Genomic DNA, 19456 nt, shown 5'->3' on the forward strand with positions numbered 1-19456 from the left:
CAAATTGGTGTTTTTATAACCTAAAGTCTCCTGAAGCAACAGTTGAACCTCATTGTCTGTCTATATAAACATTTGAGTCTAAAGTCTAAATTCTGAACGTTTGTTTAGTGCTGCTGACTCTTTAAGCTGGGTATGTTTGCACACATTCGTATGTTGTAGAGTTTCAAAAGAACACGCTGCATACTGCTGGTGTGGCAGTATGGTACAAGCTGTTTAACATTCCTACTGGTCTCTTTTACAGAATAATTGTAATTAAAACCTGGTCATGTAGACGTGTTAACAGAAAAGAAAAGCAAAGCTGTTAGGGCCTTAGACTTTTCAAAGGGATAAAACAGAACAACTTTGCTTTAGTACGTTCAGCTTGCTGTTATCTGCTGGTGTCTAACTCTCTGCTGTAGTTTGAATGAACAGTCTACATGTCTCAGTAGAAGACAGCTTTCTTTCTACAGACTCCTTAAAGCCTCTGTTCTTCCTCGTCTATTTAAACATCTCAGTGATTCTAAAAATAGCCGTTGTTCTGATACAGGAAAGTTTCCCGGATGCACCACTTAGACCTTGCAAATAAAATCTAGATGCACATCTCCTAAATTTACCACTTAACCTTCGGGGACATCTGGCCTTTTTGTGTCAAATGTCTAACTTTATAATCAGTAAACTTCTCAGATTCTGTCTGATTAATTTAAGAATTAGTTTCTTACATATTTCTTTATAATGCCAGATATCATCTTCGCTTTAATATCCCAAATTTATACCTTTAACAATGGAATATTTTTTTCTCAAATTTACGATTTTTCAACATTAGAGAATATGCACGTTTATTCTTGTAAATGTGTAAAGTTATTCTAGACATTTCTATGTTTGTGGCAGGAAATTTACACCTCTACGGTCCCATTATTTTTATTCTTTGATCTACAATGACCCTGAAGCTACTCCCTGAACATCTCTTTTTTTATTCAGGCCGGTACATGGAGGCATAGAGCATGCTGCTCTGACATTTAATAGGCATTAAAAAGGTTTTAAAAGATGCTTTTGCCAAAGTCACTGAACAGTACCTGTTGTGTAGGTGTCAGAGTTGCATGAACAGGTAACGACTTCACTCTCCTTGGTGGACCAGATGAAGGATTGTCTTTGCTGTCAAGGTGTAGGTTTGACACAACAGCTGACCTCCAGTAGCGTGCAGCGTGGTTGGGTCAGTGACTGGTATGAATCTGTCACCTGAGCTCAGCTGGGCTTCACACTGAAATGTTTTGCCTGAATGAAATGAAATCTGTTTAAATGAGTTTGACGCGGTTTACAGGACGCTGTAATTCATGACTGGGCAGAAATTGTAAATCACCATGCAGCGTGTCCCAGATGGGTGACCAGATGGGTTTGCACACAGGTTTCATCGTACGGTGTAACCACAATGAAAAGTCAAAGGCTTTGAAGTCTGTAGAAAAAGAGTTCTGCAGCTGTTTCTCTTTAGAGTGTTTCATGTTTTCAGGTTAAAAATCCCATCAATATGCTGGATATGTAACAAAAAACATCTATTTCATACTATTTTACTCAATAATTGTGTTCAGAAATTATTCATATTTACTTAATGCCTTTATTAATAAAGCTGTAACTACTTTAGAAACCATTAATATGCTGTTATAAGGCAGCTATATGATTTGTCATACACTGCTGCTAAATGGCCTTTAGAAGAAAAGCATTACTCTTGCTCAGTTGAACCAGTTCATAGGAGGGAGTTTATTGCTTTCATACAAAACTACTAGACTTTGCTTAAAGACATCTACGTGTCTTCCTGCATATATTGTAAAAAATATTATAGCAATAAGTTAGCACTGCAGAAATGCTGGAAATGTTTCTAAATTATTTTTGGTTGTACTTCAACCTCTTTTTTTTCATTGAGATTAAATGAAGGAATTATCAGGAGTGCTTTGATATATCCAGCTACCAAGATGAGATGGTAAACGAATGAGCACAGACGTCACACTGCATTGCATTCTGGGATAGTGGGGGCTAGCTATCAGCATGGGTGAATGCTAAGCTAGCTGGTGGTCAGAGAGAGAAGCAGCGAGGAAAAAAACAAGAAAGAGTGTGTAGAGAAAGCTCAAAGGACGGTCATGTTTCTAATATAATAAATATTCTGTTTATCATCCATTATATTATCCTTTCAAAGTTAGAGCTGTTTCACAGTGGGCATCAGCAACAACTTTTAAGATGGCAGATTTTTCCTCATCATGAAGCTGAAACATCATGGCGTCACGAGAGCCACTTCACAAGCAGATCTTCACTTTAATGTGAAATATTGTTGGATTTTAACATCGTAACACCCATTTCAATTCTGATTCATATAACTGTGCTAACACACATGAAGCAGTATTATTGCTTTGTGTTAGCGGTTAGCTGTGAGCTTCAGTAAACACAAATCATTGTCAGAGCCATTCATGATTTTTTTCCAACTTTCAAAACATCCCTGAACATCTTCCAGAGTATCAGCATCAAGCTTGAAAGTTGGCATTGTGATTGTATCTAATATTTGGACAGATGATAAAAACCTTTAGTTTCTATATAGTTTTGCTTCTTTAACAGACTTATTCAGCTGCATGCAAATGAAAATACTGCCATATTTTAGTGTTTCTTGCCTAAATAAAGCCACCTCTGGCGCTAGTACGGCCACATTCTTCTATCACAGGGCTTCTGTGGTCTTCTTGTGTGTTTATGGTCTGTCTTCTCAAACCCCCAGCCATGGCAGATGGAGCCTGGTTCTGCTGAAGTTTTTTCCCCATTAAACTGGAGGTTTCCTCTCCACTGTCGCCACATGCATGCTCGGTGTGAAGGATTGCTGCAAAGTCAGTGGCACAATGGGTGTCCACTGTTTCTACACGCTCATCCAGGAGGAGTTAATGCTGTAAGCTAATGACTTGATGCAATCTGCTGGGTTTAATTAGATAAAAAAACGTTAGGACCAGTCTATCAGGATGGTTTTAGAGCAGGGGTCACCAACATGGTGGACCGCAGGAACCAAGGAGCCACTGAGGACCACATGTAGCCCCCACAAGCCTGTTCTAAAAGAAGCACAGTCCACCAGTGAGCTGCATCTAAAACTTTATTTTACTCTCCATTACTCTTCCTGTTTATTCACACTTGGTAGCTTGGTAGCCCTTCGTATAACTCTGTACCAATGAGGTAGCTCTCAGTTTCAAAAAGGTTGGCGACCACTGTTTTAAAAAATTTACTGTCTAAAGGGAATTAATGTGACACACGTTATGAATTTGCGCTATATGAATTAAATTAATTGAATTAGTCCTTTTGCAAAATTTCCACCATCTGTCTCAGTCCTTTTTGGAAATACAGAAGTCCTTTAATGAGGACGTTTTTTTAAGATATGTAAATGTGCCCTTGGGCAAGGCACTTAACCCTAAGTGTCCTACTGATCTGCATGTCGGTGTATGAATGTGTGAGCGTCAGTGAGTGTGACTGGGTGAATGTGGCTGTAGTGTAAAATGCTTTGATAACAGTCAGGTCATACTATATAAATTCAGTCCATTTATTTTACCGTTATCCAAAACTTCCACCAAGCCAAGCAAACCTTGTGCTCTGCCAGCCCTACAGGAGTCCACTTTGAAGCTGTGAGAAAACTGGGCAGCGCAGCGTAAGGAAAAAAGAAACAAACTCATGGGTTGAGGTGCTGCTGTTACCACTGTGACTGTACCAGCAGGTTGGAAATATTTGCGTTAGTCTGACACTTAGAGGCTCAGTGTGAGATCAAGCCGGCTGATAATGGATGGCTGTGTGTCCTGCTGGATCAGGATGGCGCTGTAGCCGACAGCTTTTGACAGCAGCTGTCTATGACTGACTCCAGAGCTGACAGCGACGGCTGCGTATGTGAAAAGAGATGCTTACTGGGACAGCTCTGATTGTGTTATGCTGTTGATATACAAGGAGTGACTGGAGGGTAGGAGGCACTTAAGAAGGCATGTTTTCCTGTGTCCCTGTGTCGGCGTCTCAGCTTGATGATTGGTTGTTGATTAAGTAATTATAGCAGCCATTCTCATTATTATTGTGTTGATTTGATTGGATCTGTCCGGCCCTTAGACTTCCTTTTTACATCACTTCATCCACTTGACTTACATGTCAGAATTATAGCTCTGAAAACTGTCTGAAACCATTTTTGGTAATCTGATGAATGTAATTTACAGCCAAAGTGACAAATTAGCTATTTTAAATAGCTAATTTTCAGATCTTCATACTTGAATAGAGCTTATTGCCGTCGTTCAAAGCAGTGCTGCATGAAAGGATGTGATTCAGAACAAGAACACTGCATAAACCAGATATTCAGAAGTCTTCAGTGTTCAGATCATAATGGATTTATGTGAAAGAAGTTTTCTGGTACCAGCAGCAACCCTCCACCTGTTAGCTGGCTGAAGGAAATTCATTCTCAGAAAAATGTGCTCTTTGTTCAAAGAAGATGAAATCATGTTGAAATATTTCCTCCCAAAAACTGAATCCAGGATGGGGTGGATGTAGAACCCTCTGTGGCAGAAAACTCCTGAAGGGTGAAACACATCTATTGCAGGTAGAGTCTTATGTTCAAGCCTCGCTGCAACAGAAGAAGCCACCTTTGGCTGAAGCCCAGTCAGCTCTGTCAGGACACTGTGACTCAGGGTGTAACATCGGTGTGTTGACTTCAACCAACATACTGACTCGGCCCTTTTATAAAACACACATATGGCAAAAAGAGTTTTATGAGAGAGGCTCATGTTATTTTAGCACCAGTAGTGAAACTTGTCTGTTTTGGTATATATATTGAACACTTGGTTTTTTTGTTGACAGACGGAATCTGGTGTTATCGTTTGATGTGGAATACAATATATGATAAGGTGTTTGGTAAAAGTTGAGTCCAGCTACTGATTGATTCCTGGAGGATAACCAGACACTGTCCAGAATCTACAATATGACAGCCTGACAACTACTGGACCTCATGTTTAAATGTTCCTTGCTACTCTGAAGCTTTTCTGATTGTCTAGAAGGGAAAATAATTTGGCTGCTATCTACAGGGTTGTTCTTTGAACAGGAATGAAAGTCAAAGCCTAATCACCTTCCATGTCTTGTGACCTTTTTTATTTACCAGAGAGGCACTATTCTGAGTAAAAATAGTCCATCAGCTTAACTGTCTGTACCTTTTGGAAGAGCAAGCTGCTCAAGCTTTGGCCTGGTCGGCTTGCTCAAACACTCCAAGCTTTGCCTCAGTTGCTCTGTGATCACAGGACGCCGTTTCAAGGGGAGCTGGAAAAGAAGCAGTTTGAACTTGTATTTGGACCTCACTTGTTTTTTTTTCACCCTCATTTTCTGCATCTCCTCTTCATACTGGACTGAAATAAGTAGTTTACTGTTGTGACGTCACTGCAGATTAAACCTATTTAGATGCTCGGTATCAACTCTGACCCAGTGAAAGAGGAGGTGGGGGGGCTTTACGGGAACCTCATGTATTCTCATTCAGATTATGGTGCTGGGCCCAGTTGGTCGCAGAGTAGGAGAAAGCTCTGTAGCCCACCTCTCCCTACTGCTGCACATCCAACTCTAAATGCAGATTTTGCAAATTAATTCCTTTGGATTCTGTGAAAATCAAGAAGAGGAGTAAGAGGAGGCGATAAATCATTAAAACGGCACATTCTATAAGCCAACATGTTGAAAAGAATTGTACAAGAGCGCGGAATAGGCAAGTTGTTGCCATGCCTTTGATCAGAACCATCCCCCCACTTCCCTCTTCCTGTTCACCAATGGCAGGTCCTCTCTTTGCTCTTTCACTTGAATTTCAGTGTGAAGTGAACTGCTGGTCGATAAGAGCTATGTCTTTAGAGTAAAATGCAGGGACTGGGTAGGTTAAGTACACTATCTACATGAGCTCAGCTTAGCCTTAATTTAGCTTGCTAAACCAGAGCACAGGTTAATCTTTCTTCTTCAACACAGAATGATAAGGAGCAGACATGTCTCGTCCCATTTTGGACTTGAAAAATGGATGAGTTGTTAGAGCGTCAATGTTGTATGTCTTTTGAAGCTGAGCTCCGACATTCTGATCCAGTTTAGGATACAATTATGGGATGCAGCTTTATTCCTAACTTCAAAAACACTCATTAGACAGCTTTAATGATTGATTGATGGATGGATGGATGGATGGGTGGATGGGTGGATGGATGGATGGATGATGGATGTTTTAACATGTTGATGAATGAATGGACGCATAGAAGGATTAATGGTAGGATTCCTAGCAGGTAGATAAGATAATCTGAACTGAACCTTGTACCTATAGACAAACAAGCCCTTCTTTGGATTATGTTTGAGTCAGACCATCATCTAAATAGAACACGGTCTGAGATTGTAACATACTGTAATGAAAAGATACGCTGTTGGAAGCATTTCTACATTCAGAGCTGCAGATGTGCAGAAAAAAGCATTTAACAGCCTGTCACCCCAAACAAATAGCTTGTCAAGTGAAATTATGTTGAAATGAACTTTGTGTCTGTGCCCCTTGATTTCCTCCGTCATTTACCTAAGAACTTAGATTAATGCTGCTTTCTTTTTATTTGTCATGTTTTGGTGATTTCTGTCAAGGTTTTTGCCTCAGGCCGCCACATGAAGAGTGTGTATCAAATCACAAGCTTACCTTTGACTTGATAACAGAGGAATATTTCTGACTTTAAAGGAAGGATTTTAGTGTCACAAAATGTGCCACACATTTGTCGATGTGACACCCTGCTATTTTTGGCCAGTTTAAAGGTGCATAAGCACATTATTTTTATTTATACGTCAGTAGCTCACTCTGGTTGCATACAAAATTTACATGAATAATTATCACATCCTGCTGGGATATTAGTTATTATTTCGGTGTTTTATGCTTTGTTTTTGCTCAATTTGTTAGCACATAAAGCCTGTTTTTTTTTTTAGTAACAGAGGAAGTACAACACTGCAAATGTGCAGCAAGGGATAAACAAAGAAACGGCTAACGGCTATTAGCATCTGCCAGTGAAACAATGCAGAATGGTCCAAGATCCAGTGAAAAAGAAATATATATATATATATGATTCCAAGAGGGAAAAGACTGTAATGTCACTGGGAATACAGTATGAAGGTTGGTGTTCACTGAAGTGAACGCTAAACCTGCCGAGGCTCAAATGTGACGTGAGTAAACCTTCTAATATGGGGCTCTTAAAGTTGCTTTACTGCAAGGCATTGCAGAGGGTCAGGCTCGGTCCGGCTTTATTTAATAGTTTTTATTAATTAAAGCTATAGTTACTTATGCATGAAAATGGCTCTGAACAGATGCACAATGGTACAACCATACATCTTTGACCATGAGTCAGACACAGAAGTAAAGAAGTGGAGCCTCCTGCACAACCAGCAAGTGGTTTCTAAATAGAACTTTTTCTAAATAGACACAGAGCTATCAGTAGCCTATTAGTGTTAGCTTCTGCTAAATGACAGCTCATGTTCATGCTGAACAGCCATTCTACAGCACTGTTTCTAGAAACTGTAGAGACCCAAATGGAAGCCCAAAAATGGGCAAAAGGTGAATTTTGCATAATATATCCCCTTTAAGCATCATTTGTTCATCAGATCAGTTGTGCTATAACATGCTGGGACTTAATGAACTTGTGAATGTTGCTCTAATTGTTTTTCAGAGGGATTGAATCTGCTTAAAGAGGAAAGTCTGCTTTAGTAGTTGGTGAAATAAGGCCGCCAAGTTAGCAGGACGGGGCCTGCCTGTCAGCTGGACATATCAGCGTTGGTCCTCTTTACTTTCTTTTTAACAGCAGGATATGCTGACACATTTGTAAATCCACTAAAAGAGACCAAGTTGTGCTTTCACACTTTGCTAACTCACCATAGCCTAGTAGAACCATAGTAGTAGGTCATGCTCTTGGCTGCTTTGTTTTAAATTCTTCTCATTCATTTCTGGCCACTTCTTTGCTATGTTCTATTTCTCTGTCACCTTTTTAGATTTTGTTCTCCTTTACTTTAGTTCTGCAGTTGAAAGGACTTTGAAGTTGACAGTGATTTATTCTGTGTATGTATTTCTCCTGATGGTTCAATATAGTATAAATACAGAGTGCTGCTGTTTGTGATAAAGTCTTTTTGAAGTTCAGTCTGTCAGGTTGGCCTCAGCAGGTAGGAGGAGCAGGTTCAGGCTGCAGAGCTGCTGAAGTGGAATTAACTGAATAAACTGGCTGCTTCTTTACTTTGATGGAAACCTTGCTTTGTGAGTGCTAGCCTTTATTCTTTGCACCTTTTAAACTCAGGCAAGGGTCTGAAAGGGAATAAGACAACATTGTATGAGCTAACCACCTGAGCTTTTCTATACTTGGTTTATTCAAAATAAAAAACCCTGATGAATCTTGATTTTGAGATTGGTTGAAAATGAATGAATGGCAGGTAGTTTGCATGTTCAGCTCCTGGTCAAAGCGATGCGCTGCAGGGCATTAAGGGCTGCATGGGACCATGCTTATGGGGCTCTCCCAGCTTGGGCATGAATCACTTTACTGGACAGAAAGAAATGTCTACAATTTGGGCTTTTGTTTGGTGTGTTTCTATTAGATTCATAATGATACAGTCAGTTGGCAAGAGACAATAAACAACTAGTTATATTTTGAGGTGAATGAGATTTTCACCAATCACAGTCCAGTGCTTTAAGACATCTGTAACCAGTGAGGAATATTCCAGTCGAGGTATGACCAGTACATCTACTGTCTGTCTAATTCTGTGGTGGTCACAATGCAAAATAGCTATAAAAATTTTCCCTTTTGCTCTCACAAAAACAATAAATGTTAGATAAATCTTAACATTTATTTAAATAATCTCTGTTCAGTGTATAATTATCCATCCAACGTTTGAAGCAGTTGAAATATTGACTTACAGATGGCTTTTGACTCAATAAAAAAAAACCTGGGATGTAGCTCTTTAGTTTATTACTGTTACTAGCTGCTAACAGTTAGCCCGTATTAAACATGATGGTGTGAAACACAGATACCGAACTTAAAGACGTCAGCAGTAACTTTTAGGTCTCTGGTACATAATAATGTGTTGTTGCACCAACTCAGCTGATTAAAATGGCTAAATTTGCTCCCCAGCATGTCACCTCGCTCTACAGAGACCTGCAAGTTTTACATTGTGTGTGTTTTACACACACAATTTGACACTGTTAACCACCGTGTCCTTCTCGGCTGCCTACAGCACCTGGTAGGACTCACTGGTACTGCCCTGGAGTGGTTCCGGTCCTGTTTGTCGGACAGATCAGAATTAGTCTCCATTGGTCGTGCCAGGTCCCTGAGTCATTCTGTCTCCTGTGGTGTGCCTCAAGGATCAATTCTCGGACCTCTGCTTTTTAATGTGTACATGGTACCACTTGGGCATATTATCAGCCGCCATGGATAGCATTCCATTGCTATGCTGATGATACCCAACTGTACCTTAGACTTGGTAGCAATGTGTCTGAGACCCCACCCTTTCAATCTTCATCATTGTCAGCCACTTTGCCAATTCTTACAGCCTGTCTGGAGGAGATAAAGGCATGGATTCAGCAACATTTTCTCTACCATAACAGCCCAAAAACGGAAGTGATTCAAATTGGTGCTTCACATCAGATTCAGCAACAAAAGATTCTCAGCATTACCTTCTCTGGCCAGAACATTTCACTTTCCAGTACGGTCACCAGTCTTGGTGTCATCTTTGATCCACAGCTCACATTTGAAAGCAATATTAAGCACATATGCAAAATTTGACTTTTCCACCTTTGAAGTATAACTAAACTTCAGCCTTCACTCTCCCGGTCTGATGCAGAAAGGCTCGTCCATGCCTTTGTCTCCTCCAGGCTTGACTACTGCAATGCACATCTCATCTGGATTACTGGCAAGAATCTACAGAAATTCCAGTATGTTCAGAACTGCGCTGTCAGGATCCTGATGAGAGTGTGAAAACATGATCATATTACCTCCATTCTCCGTTCTCTTCACTGGTTCCCATCTCTGCCCGGATCATCTACAAAACCTCTCTGCTTACCTTCCAGTGCCTGCATGGTAACACGGCATCTTGTTTAAAAGAGCTTCTCACTCTTTACTGTCCCTCATGCACTCTGACGTTTTACACATTCCCAGGACTCGATTCCACACCATGGGAGATTGGGCCTTTTCCTCTGCCGCCCCACGGCTGTGGAACAATCTGCCTCCACTTCTGAGGGTTCTACAGACCGTGTCGCATTGGATACTCATATGTATGCATATAAAACACACATTGATCACCATAGTTCTAAATAACAGCGTAGACATAGGTCTGAAAAGTTGATATTGTGATGTTGGGACAACTGGTTCCTGAGCAGCAGCCAGATTTCACATTGAAATCAGAGGTTATCTCCTTTTGGCTATATTTCATTCATCTTTGCTTTACGCACCTCTCTCGTCAAACACAATGGGGCTTTCAGTCTGGATTTCTGCTGGATCCCTGTGGCTTCATTAGCTCATATGTATTTTTTAAAGTTACTGCCATGCTGTAGAGAGTCATGCATGGCAGCTAAGAGGTCCTTAGAGAGCTCATAGTGTTCATATTAGAAACTCTTCTCAATGCGTTGCAGACTCCAGCTGTCTCCTTAACTGGATTTGAGTTTGTCTTTTCAAGCCTTGTCCCTATCTGTTCACTCGCTTTGAGCTGAGTGACTGGGGAATACTGCTCTTCTGAGAAATGAGATGTGTGTCAGTGCAGTCAGTCTCTATCATGCAGATTAGTAGGATTTTACTGTCAGTTTAATGTGCAGCCTCCAGTAGCATAAAGGAATCTGATGCAAAGGTCAGGGTTAAAGAAAGTCTGCTAAATAGTAATACATGCAGTGACAATTTCCTCCACTTCCTTGACTGATCTGGACACGTTGGTGATATCCAATATACAGATGGCCGAGTTTATTAGTTTGGCATAAGAGATCTTTTCACAATGCCTGCCTTTCTCTGGTTGCCAAGCATAAGACATGGTGTTCAGTGGTTTCCATTTGGACATTCCTTGTTGGTACTTAGCTCACCCCCCCCCCCCCAACCCAGTGTTCGTCTGGTCCTCTTTAGAAAACCTTTATTTCGATTTCCACAGTTTGCTTCACTGCTGCTCACACTGTAAAATTTATGAGTCAGCTCTTAAATGGTCTCCTCTGCCGAGCTCTTACCACTGTGGTTTATTTCTACCCTGATGGATATACAATGCAGGACATTTAGGTGAACAGCCCAGATAAAACTCACAAAAATGTTCGAGGACAAGCACTAAAAAGAATATATTTTCCCTGATTTATACACTGTAAACTATACTTATAGATAGCAATAGGTCACATTTGATTTGTATCCTCTGTTGTGTTTGCCGAGGACGACAACGCCACATACTAGAAGATGATTGGATTACAGTCTTGTGTTTGTGTAACTTACCTGAGGAGTGCCTTGCAAACATCTGAACTTTACACACTGATTACAAGCACAACATACTTTATGCGACTGACCAGTTGTGAATAATTGTGATATGGAAGGAATATGATACATGATTTAAATTTTTTTACAAACAAAAGGAGGAAATACATGTATGTGTACCCCCCTTTATTCTAACATCCTACACTTTGATAAATGTAAATAAATATTACATTTAAAATTTAAAATGTACGTTTTCAACTTTTGACTGAGACTCTTAAGGTCTGTAATTTGATTGTGCTGCTTTGATACTTTCTTTTCCATTGTATTTCAAGGTAGGTTGTTTTGCATAATGTAAAATGTATGGAGATTCACGGGGATGCTTTGAGTGCATCTCTGACAGTGGCAGGCTGAAGCCCAGTTGGTATTTCTACTCAGTCTCTTACCAAGTACGGTGCATTTGGACCATTTTTGTTTGTGTCTCCATTTGTGTGTGGGTCATTGCATTGAAAGAAGGCCATCACACTATTCTCTAGATCCCCATCATCGAGATGCACTTTAGATGAGTTCTTAATCTTCCAAAACCTTAGAAAGGATTAGTATATATATATATATATATATGTATATGTATATATATATATATATATATATATATATATATAAAATGTATATATGTGTGTGTATGTGTTATGAATATAAGGATCAATTTGTTAAATCTAAACATTGTGGTCTTCATTATTTCATAAAACCGTGTCATATGTGAACCTTTAGGAACAGACTTCTTGGGGGAGTATTAAAGAGGTAAAATTAATAATGTGAGAAAAAAAGTCCTAGGTCAATAAAGTAAAAAAAACAAACAAACACCAAAGTGATAATGTTATGAGAAAAACGTCATATTATGAGAATTAAGGGGAACATTTCCAGAATAATCAGTTTGCAGAATTATTTCACTCCTGGAGTAATAGGACCAGGTTAGATTATTTTAAATACTTTTATTCTTTAGGAGAATAAATTCAGGAGAATGAAGCTAAAGGGATACGAAAATAAACTTGTAATATTACAAAAACAAAAATACTACGAATACAAAGTATATTCAGAGATTAAAGTCCCTCTAATACTGTTTAAGTGACTGAGTAACTGCAGATTTGCCACATTTAAGGTGGCGGACGCTCTGACGCATCGCAGCATAGGCAGAACCCGCCCAATGACACGTCTACGTATATGATGTCTATGGGACTGATCAGGTAGTGACACAGTGTACCGTAATGCTCCGATTATCCATTGAGCGGAGCGGGTTCGTTGCTAACTTGCGTAGTCGTACTTACATATTTTAAAAGACATTTAACCACATCATACCACATAAAATCAGTCACTAAGCACAACAGCAATCACATATAAGGTGCACCAGATTATAAGGCGCACCATAATATTTGAGAAAATTTAAGGATTAAAGTGTGCTTATAGTCTGAAAAATACTGTATGCCCCAGGTTAAATCATGAATTAACCCTCAATATGTTTTAAAAGCTGAGTTCGGTTTCATCAGCCTAACCCAGGTCTGATTATTACCAGACTTGAGGAATTTTAAAAACTCACTTAAATACAACTTTTCTGACAGGATGAAGTAGGATAAACGATCTCAAAATCAACAGAAAATACCCTGTTGGGAAAGGAAATGTGATTAGGAAATGTACTAATTCCAACCAATCTCATACTTGAAAACGTTGCCAAGTGGAGGAGGTGCGTGGCAAACCAAGGAACGAGCAGGGGGTGAGGGCTGGGCGTGGCCTGGGCTACTTGTAAAAGCGAAATAAATCCTAACTAAACTAACTCAATGCTAAGCTAATTCATTGCTAACCTGAAAATCAATAGGACTGCATAACAACTCGCTATGGAGGCACAAGACGGCGCTGCCTTTATACCCCACAGTGGCAGAGCTGCTGACGCGTCAGGTTCTCCAAATGACGTCAAAAAAACTTTTGAACCAATAGCAATACTGATTTGAAATTCAATGCAAGACACCCACTGAACCTTAGGAGGGCAGAGAAAAGTGGATTTTTTAACAAATATGCAGTAAATTGCCAAAATTTGACCAATATATATGGACAGCACTATAAGACAACCATGCTAACAGTTTATTAGCATAAATTGTTGATTTGTTACCCTTTAAAGTACTTCTTGATTCTGAGATCATACAAGTTGCTATATATTAGAAAGTTCATATATTATCATGAACCAAGAAAAAAGAAATAAAAAAATTAGATGACAAAGTGGATTTTTAAGGCTTTTTAGCGGAAAGCTCATAAAAAATGTTGAGCTGGGTGTCACGTGACCGATGACATCATTCGTTGACAAGCGTTGATCTGTTGACATGGCAACAAGTTACTTCCTGGTTGCAAACCCGCTTTCTCAAACACAAATAGACGGATTATGGCTAAAAAGTGTGTGGTTTATGGTTGGTCAAATACCAACAAGGATAATGTCTCCTTACACACATTTCAGAACCCAAAAAGTCCCGACGCGTTCTCCACACTCCCTCTCAGCCCTGCTACCCTGAGAACCCTGAGCCGTGGTGGGGATAGACCCACAGCCCTTTCTGTTCGATTCCAGTTATACACCAGCAAACCTTCCCGTTTATTCTCCTAAAATGTTTTTCTCAGACTCACCTGAATCGCAACAGACACTTGCGCTGTCTTTCGTGTTAAAATCTTCACTTTGTGAATCACCATCTGAACTTGTCGTTGTGTACTCCATTGAACTCTCTGTAGCGTAGCCTGGACTAAATCTACGAACTACGTCATCGTACCACATGACCTGAATGGTGGATTTTCAGCCTAGCGGTCGCCGAGGGACAATTTTTAGTCCTTAAAAAAACCTTTAACGGCGCAATCACAATCTTAATGCCACATTTTTTTTAAATATGGTGATTAATGCATGTATTTCTGAGTTGGTCGATCTCAGAATCAAGAAGTACTTTAAGGTTAGAAGTCGTAATCAACAATAGTGACGTGTTTCGATGTGTTTGATGTTTTTATGTTTTCATGATGTAAAGCACTGTGAACCGCCTCGTTGCGGTTATATAGATGTGCTATATAAATAAACTTGACATGACTTGGGTAAAAATGGCCTCTATGGGAGAGTTACCAAGGTTTAAACTACTGCTGATCAAAAAGAACACAAAGGCCTGCCTCACATTCACCAAACAAATATCCTGGAAAATGTAAAAAAAAAAAAAAGTGAAACTTTTAGTGTGTGTGTTAACTGACTGAAAACAAACTAACAGGCTTGAGGAAAAAGATCATCACTGGAGTCACTAACCAACTTCAGCACCTACCCGGGGGAGAAGCCTGTGTCTGCAGACCCAGACAGTTTCAGTATCACCGCTCTAGCCATGGCAGCCATGTTGGATTTTGAGCTGGAGAGTGTGAGGGTTGCTGGTCATTTTTCTCCTTCACCATCAAATAACTTTGCAGTTTTGGTCTTTTCACACTGGACCTTTTCAGTTATTACCTTTAGACCCTAGAGGAATTTCCTTAGGCTCAAACTAAAAAGATGTTATTAATCTTCACTGTATAGTCTATTGTAAGGAAATGTGGGTTTGAGACTCCAGCATACAGTATATCAGCTCTTTAGGTCACCTTTGGCTGTTTTAGTTTGATCAGGGGTCAGATCGGGTCATACTTCTAAGCTGAGCCAAACAAAGATAAAAGCCTCAGATAATTGAAATAATCTCTATAATTAATTAAAATACATAAATAACAACATAAATGAACAGATAGCTTATACATTTTTCATAGCAGTCTGTATGAAAAGATGTATTCATTTAGGAAGTGGTTTGGGGTTACTAATTAACTACGGGGCAAATGGCCAGCCAGCCAGTGAGAGTTACCCCTAACCTCTAATGGCACCTTTATGAGTTGTAGGTAATATCTCTTTAGTGAATGCTCTGAAACAAAGATGTGGTCAGTAAGGCTTGATTAAGGACCCAAAGAGAAACAGAAGACTGTGCTATAAAATAGCATAGCTTGGAAGGTGAAAGGGAAGAGGAAACATCCAAAATGTCCTCAAGAACAGACCTAAAAACCTCTGGCATGACTTACATGCTGTTGGTATTATGCTGTCAGTTAGCGGGCACGATAAAATATAGTATGGTTAACACCTATGGATGCCTGAGTTTGTGTTCAGGATTTAGATTTAGTTTGAGAAGGAAAGACGGGGCGCAGTTAAAGCTGAATAAAGCCAGATCTACCTTCATCTGCCTCCCACTGTGGAGAAACCAAATTCATGACTAAGGATTTGCAGCTTGTGATATTTTAGCCTTGCAGTGGATGCAGAGAGTTTAACTGTCTTCATAGATAGTTTTTTTAACCATGAAATTAGAGTCTAAAATGAGATGTTTGTCTGTAATTAGTTGTGTGTGTAAGTCTGGATGTTTAAAGGAGGTCATGTGTGTTCTTCTTGCACCCTGCCACACTCTGTACATCTGTCTCGTAATGATCTAAAGGTCCTGCTCTAAACCGGAAGCACAACTGTTGCGTAAATGGCACCGTTCAACTCTGTGTTACATCAGTCTCTCATTCTTTCCGCATTTTCTAAAATGATATTTGCTTTTCCATCATGGCAACGAGTCCACCTTTAATCCTGTCTTTCTTCCTGTCTTGGTCAGGATCTCGTCCCAGGTTAGAGGATGCTGCTCCTCGGATCATCGAGCATCCGTCTGATTTAATCGTGTCCAAGGGAGAACCAGCCACACTCAACTGTAAGGCCGAGGGGCGGCCCACGCCCACAGTAGAGTGGTACAAAGATGGCGAGCGGGTGGAGACGGATCGGGAGGACCCTCGATCCCACCGCATGCTGCTGCCCAGCGGCTCCCTCTTCTTCCTCAGAATTGTGCACGGAAGGAGGAGCAAACCCGACGAAGGCGTTTATGTGTGTTTGGCACGCAACTACCTGGGCGAGGCCATCAGTCGCAACGCATCGCTGGAGGTGGCCAGTAAGTCACGCCAGAGCTAAGCTGCTAGGTTGTGTAAGCACAACGGTAGGAAAAGATAAAACTGGTTTAAAGAATGATTGTCAGATGTTTCAAATGAAGATCTTCCCCATGGGGAAGGTTCCTACTCTAAAAGCTTTCCTGAAATGCAGAACGAGAGAAAATCAGCCACAGTAAGGATGAAGATTGAAGTGTGAAAGTATGCTTGTGCGTAGGTAAGATAAGGTGTTGAAGTGCTGTCCATATAACCGGTGTCCAATTACCGGAGGCTTGTGTTGTAAGAAAGGATTGAAATCACAGATATAGTTCACAGGTAATAATGTTAGCCATGCTGTGAGAGTCAGAAAGCGCAGACTCCGCTTCAAAGGACTCCCTGCTCTCTTATCAGGGGCCTCACTCGGCTCAGTTAACTTGAATCACAGACCTCGACCTTGGTGTCAGATCTCTGGGCAGCCCCCCTCTGAAGCCTCTGACACCACATCCTATCTTTATCCGCTCCGCAGAGCCTGGCCTGCTGTCACGCTGCGACCGGCCCTGCTAATGTGCACGGATGACAGCCAGTTCAGGCGACAGAGATAGCAGTTGTCGCCACTGGACAGGAAAGCTGGGAAACTGTCTAACAGGGACAGGACAGGACGTGGGGACAACGTCAGCTGGCAGCTTCTCACTAGCAGATGCTATTTGCTTAAAATACAACAAACTCCTGTCAGATGGGACTTTGTGGTTCTTCTGGGGGGGGGGGTTCTCCAGAGAAAGGCTGCTTGTGAACATTTCTGATTAAAACTTGAAAGAGCAACTCTCCCTTTAAATATAACTGCAAGTCAGTCTGAGTCTGACTAGTCTATCTTTTCATCTGTTATTGAAAAATGAAATATGTTTGCTGATACCTGTGTTAATATTGCTTTGCTTTTGTGATTAGCAAATCATTGACCTAACATCTGAGCTGGCACCATTAGTCTCAGCAGTATGATGCTGACTGTTGGGGGCTGGGGTGGCGTCTCCAGCTGTCTTTTAGCCACAGACCACCCTGCACATCACCAGTCCATCACATGGCAACACAGAGGTCAGGATTCAAACTCAACACTGTCTTGATGCAATGCAACAGTGCACATCACCCTTGCCTAGGATACAGGTGTGCTGTGTGTTTACTCAGATCAAGTACTGGAAGTCAGCTCTGTAAACCAAACACTAATTCTTAAACTGGCCCCAGCTCTGGTGTTCCCTTAACTTCAGGCTGTGGCCGGATATTTTCAGTGAAATCAGTGACTGCTGTCAAACACTTTATGAGAAGGCATCCATTTTCCTGAAAGGCTTCACCCCCACTGTTCTATCCACACCAAACTCCATCTGCCTTCCTAGAAAACCAGTGTGAATCATCCTCCACCTTCCAAAAACAGCATAGATGTGTGAAGTGTGTCCATCACCTTACCTGCCTCTTGAAGGCTTTCACTTCAGTCCTGCTCTGTTTCTGTAGGAACATCAGCTGTGGGCTCTCCAGAGTCTGGCCCGTATTTGGAAACCAAACTGGTGGAGTAGGTGGAGGTGTTAAGAATAACTTTTCATAATATGTGCCAAGTGCCTTTCAGTCTATAAAAAGTGCGGCCCCGGGGCTGTTTATAAAGAATATTTTCAGTAATGCAAGAATGGTGCAAATATGGCCTCCGAGCAATGGCGGTGGATGCACATGGACATTTACCCCTCGGTGTGACATATTCTAAGAGAAAAACCTTAAAAATGTTTGATACAATAAGAAAAAAATCTCATTTATTAACCAGGTTTCTGCGATCATCCTCATTTATGTGGGTGGGCTGGACACAGCCTTAGATCAGGGTGAGGAGCTCCTATACAGAGGGAGCTTTGCTTCTTTGCATCAAAAGGGATCATTTGAGGTGGTTTGAGCATCCAATCAAAATGTCCCCTGGATGCCTCCCTTTGGGGGGTTTCTGGAAATGTCCCACCAAGAGGAGACCCCAGGAAAGACGTAGAACTCACTGAAGGGATTATTTTCCACATGCTGGTCTTAGAACACCTTGGGATCCCCCACAATGAGCTGGAGGATGTTGCAGAGGAGAGGGATATCTGGGGTTCTTTCCTGAAACGCTTCCTGATCTCTGATATGTTGTAAACACGTTCTTCTGAGCTTTCTGTGTCTCTGCTCTGTCTCCTCTAACATAGAAAGTACTCCTGGGTCAATGTGAGCTTCTGTGCTTTCTGTGTCTCTGTTCTGTCTTCTCTACCATAGAAAGTACTCCTGGGTCAATGTGAGCTTCTGAGCTTTCTGTGTCTCTGCTCTGTCTTCTCTAACATAGAAAGTACTCCTGGGTCAATGTGAGCTTCTGAGCTTTCTGTGTCTCTGCTCTGTCTTCTCTAAGCCCCAGTGGGTGGAGGCAGATGAGCGTTCACACTGAGCCTGGTTCTGGTTCTGCTGGAGGTTCTCCTCCCTGTTAAAGGGGAGCTTTCCTCTCCACTGTCGCTTCATGCATGCTCAGTATGAGGGATTGCTGCAAAGCCATCAGCAATGCAGACGACTGTCCACTGTGGCTCTACGCTCTTTCAGGAGGAGTGAATGCTGCTTGGAGAGACTTGATGCAACCTGCTGGGTTTCCTTAGAGAGGAAACTTTCTCACCAACCTGGAGGATCTGACTTGATTGAATTTGACTTTGTAAATTGCCTTGAGATGACGTGTTGTGAATTGGTCCAATATAAACGCGCTGGATAAAACCTGCTGGTTGGAGTTGCTAATTTACCCCATTCATCCTCCATATGTTTCATATTATTCAGCTAATTGTGGATGCAGTTGTGTAATTTAATAAATTGGTTTACCAGATTAAATGTCAGCTTTTAGTGTTGGAATGTGTAAAATAAATTTCTAAATCAATACTTATGGTCCGGTGCAACTTATATATGTTTTATTCCTGTTTATGACAAATTTTTTCACTGATGCAACACTGGAGTGACTTATAGTCTGAAAAATACAGTATTAGTCATCATAACGAGGACAAATCAGGAGCTACTTTCTTTTTTCTTCAAAACAAGAATGACAAACATAATTG

General features: G+C 40.9%; 1 protein-coding gene across 6 annotated transcripts in view; it reads left to right on the forward strand.

Annotated features, from left to right (window-relative positions):
* The window catches only part of robo3 (roundabout, axon guidance receptor, homolog 3 (Drosophila)), a 272135-nt gene that overhangs the window by 149650 nt on the left and 103029 nt on the right, over nucleotides 1–19456 (forward strand). For all 6 annotated transcript variants that reach the window (XM_021319309.2, XM_036143483.1, XM_036143480.1 and 3 more), the window contains exon 2: nucleotides 16079–16405. In XM_021319309.2, the coding sequence (XP_021174984.2) occupies nucleotides 16079–16405 (327 nt within the window). The remainder of the gene's footprint in view (nucleotides 1–16078; nucleotides 16406–19456) is intronic.

This window comes from Fundulus heteroclitus, chromosome 11 (assembly GCF_011125445.2).
Source record: "Fundulus heteroclitus isolate FHET01 chromosome 11, MU-UCD_Fhet_4.1, whole genome shotgun sequence".
Taxonomy (NCBI): Eukaryota; Metazoa; Chordata; class Actinopteri; order Cyprinodontiformes; family Fundulidae; genus Fundulus; species Fundulus heteroclitus.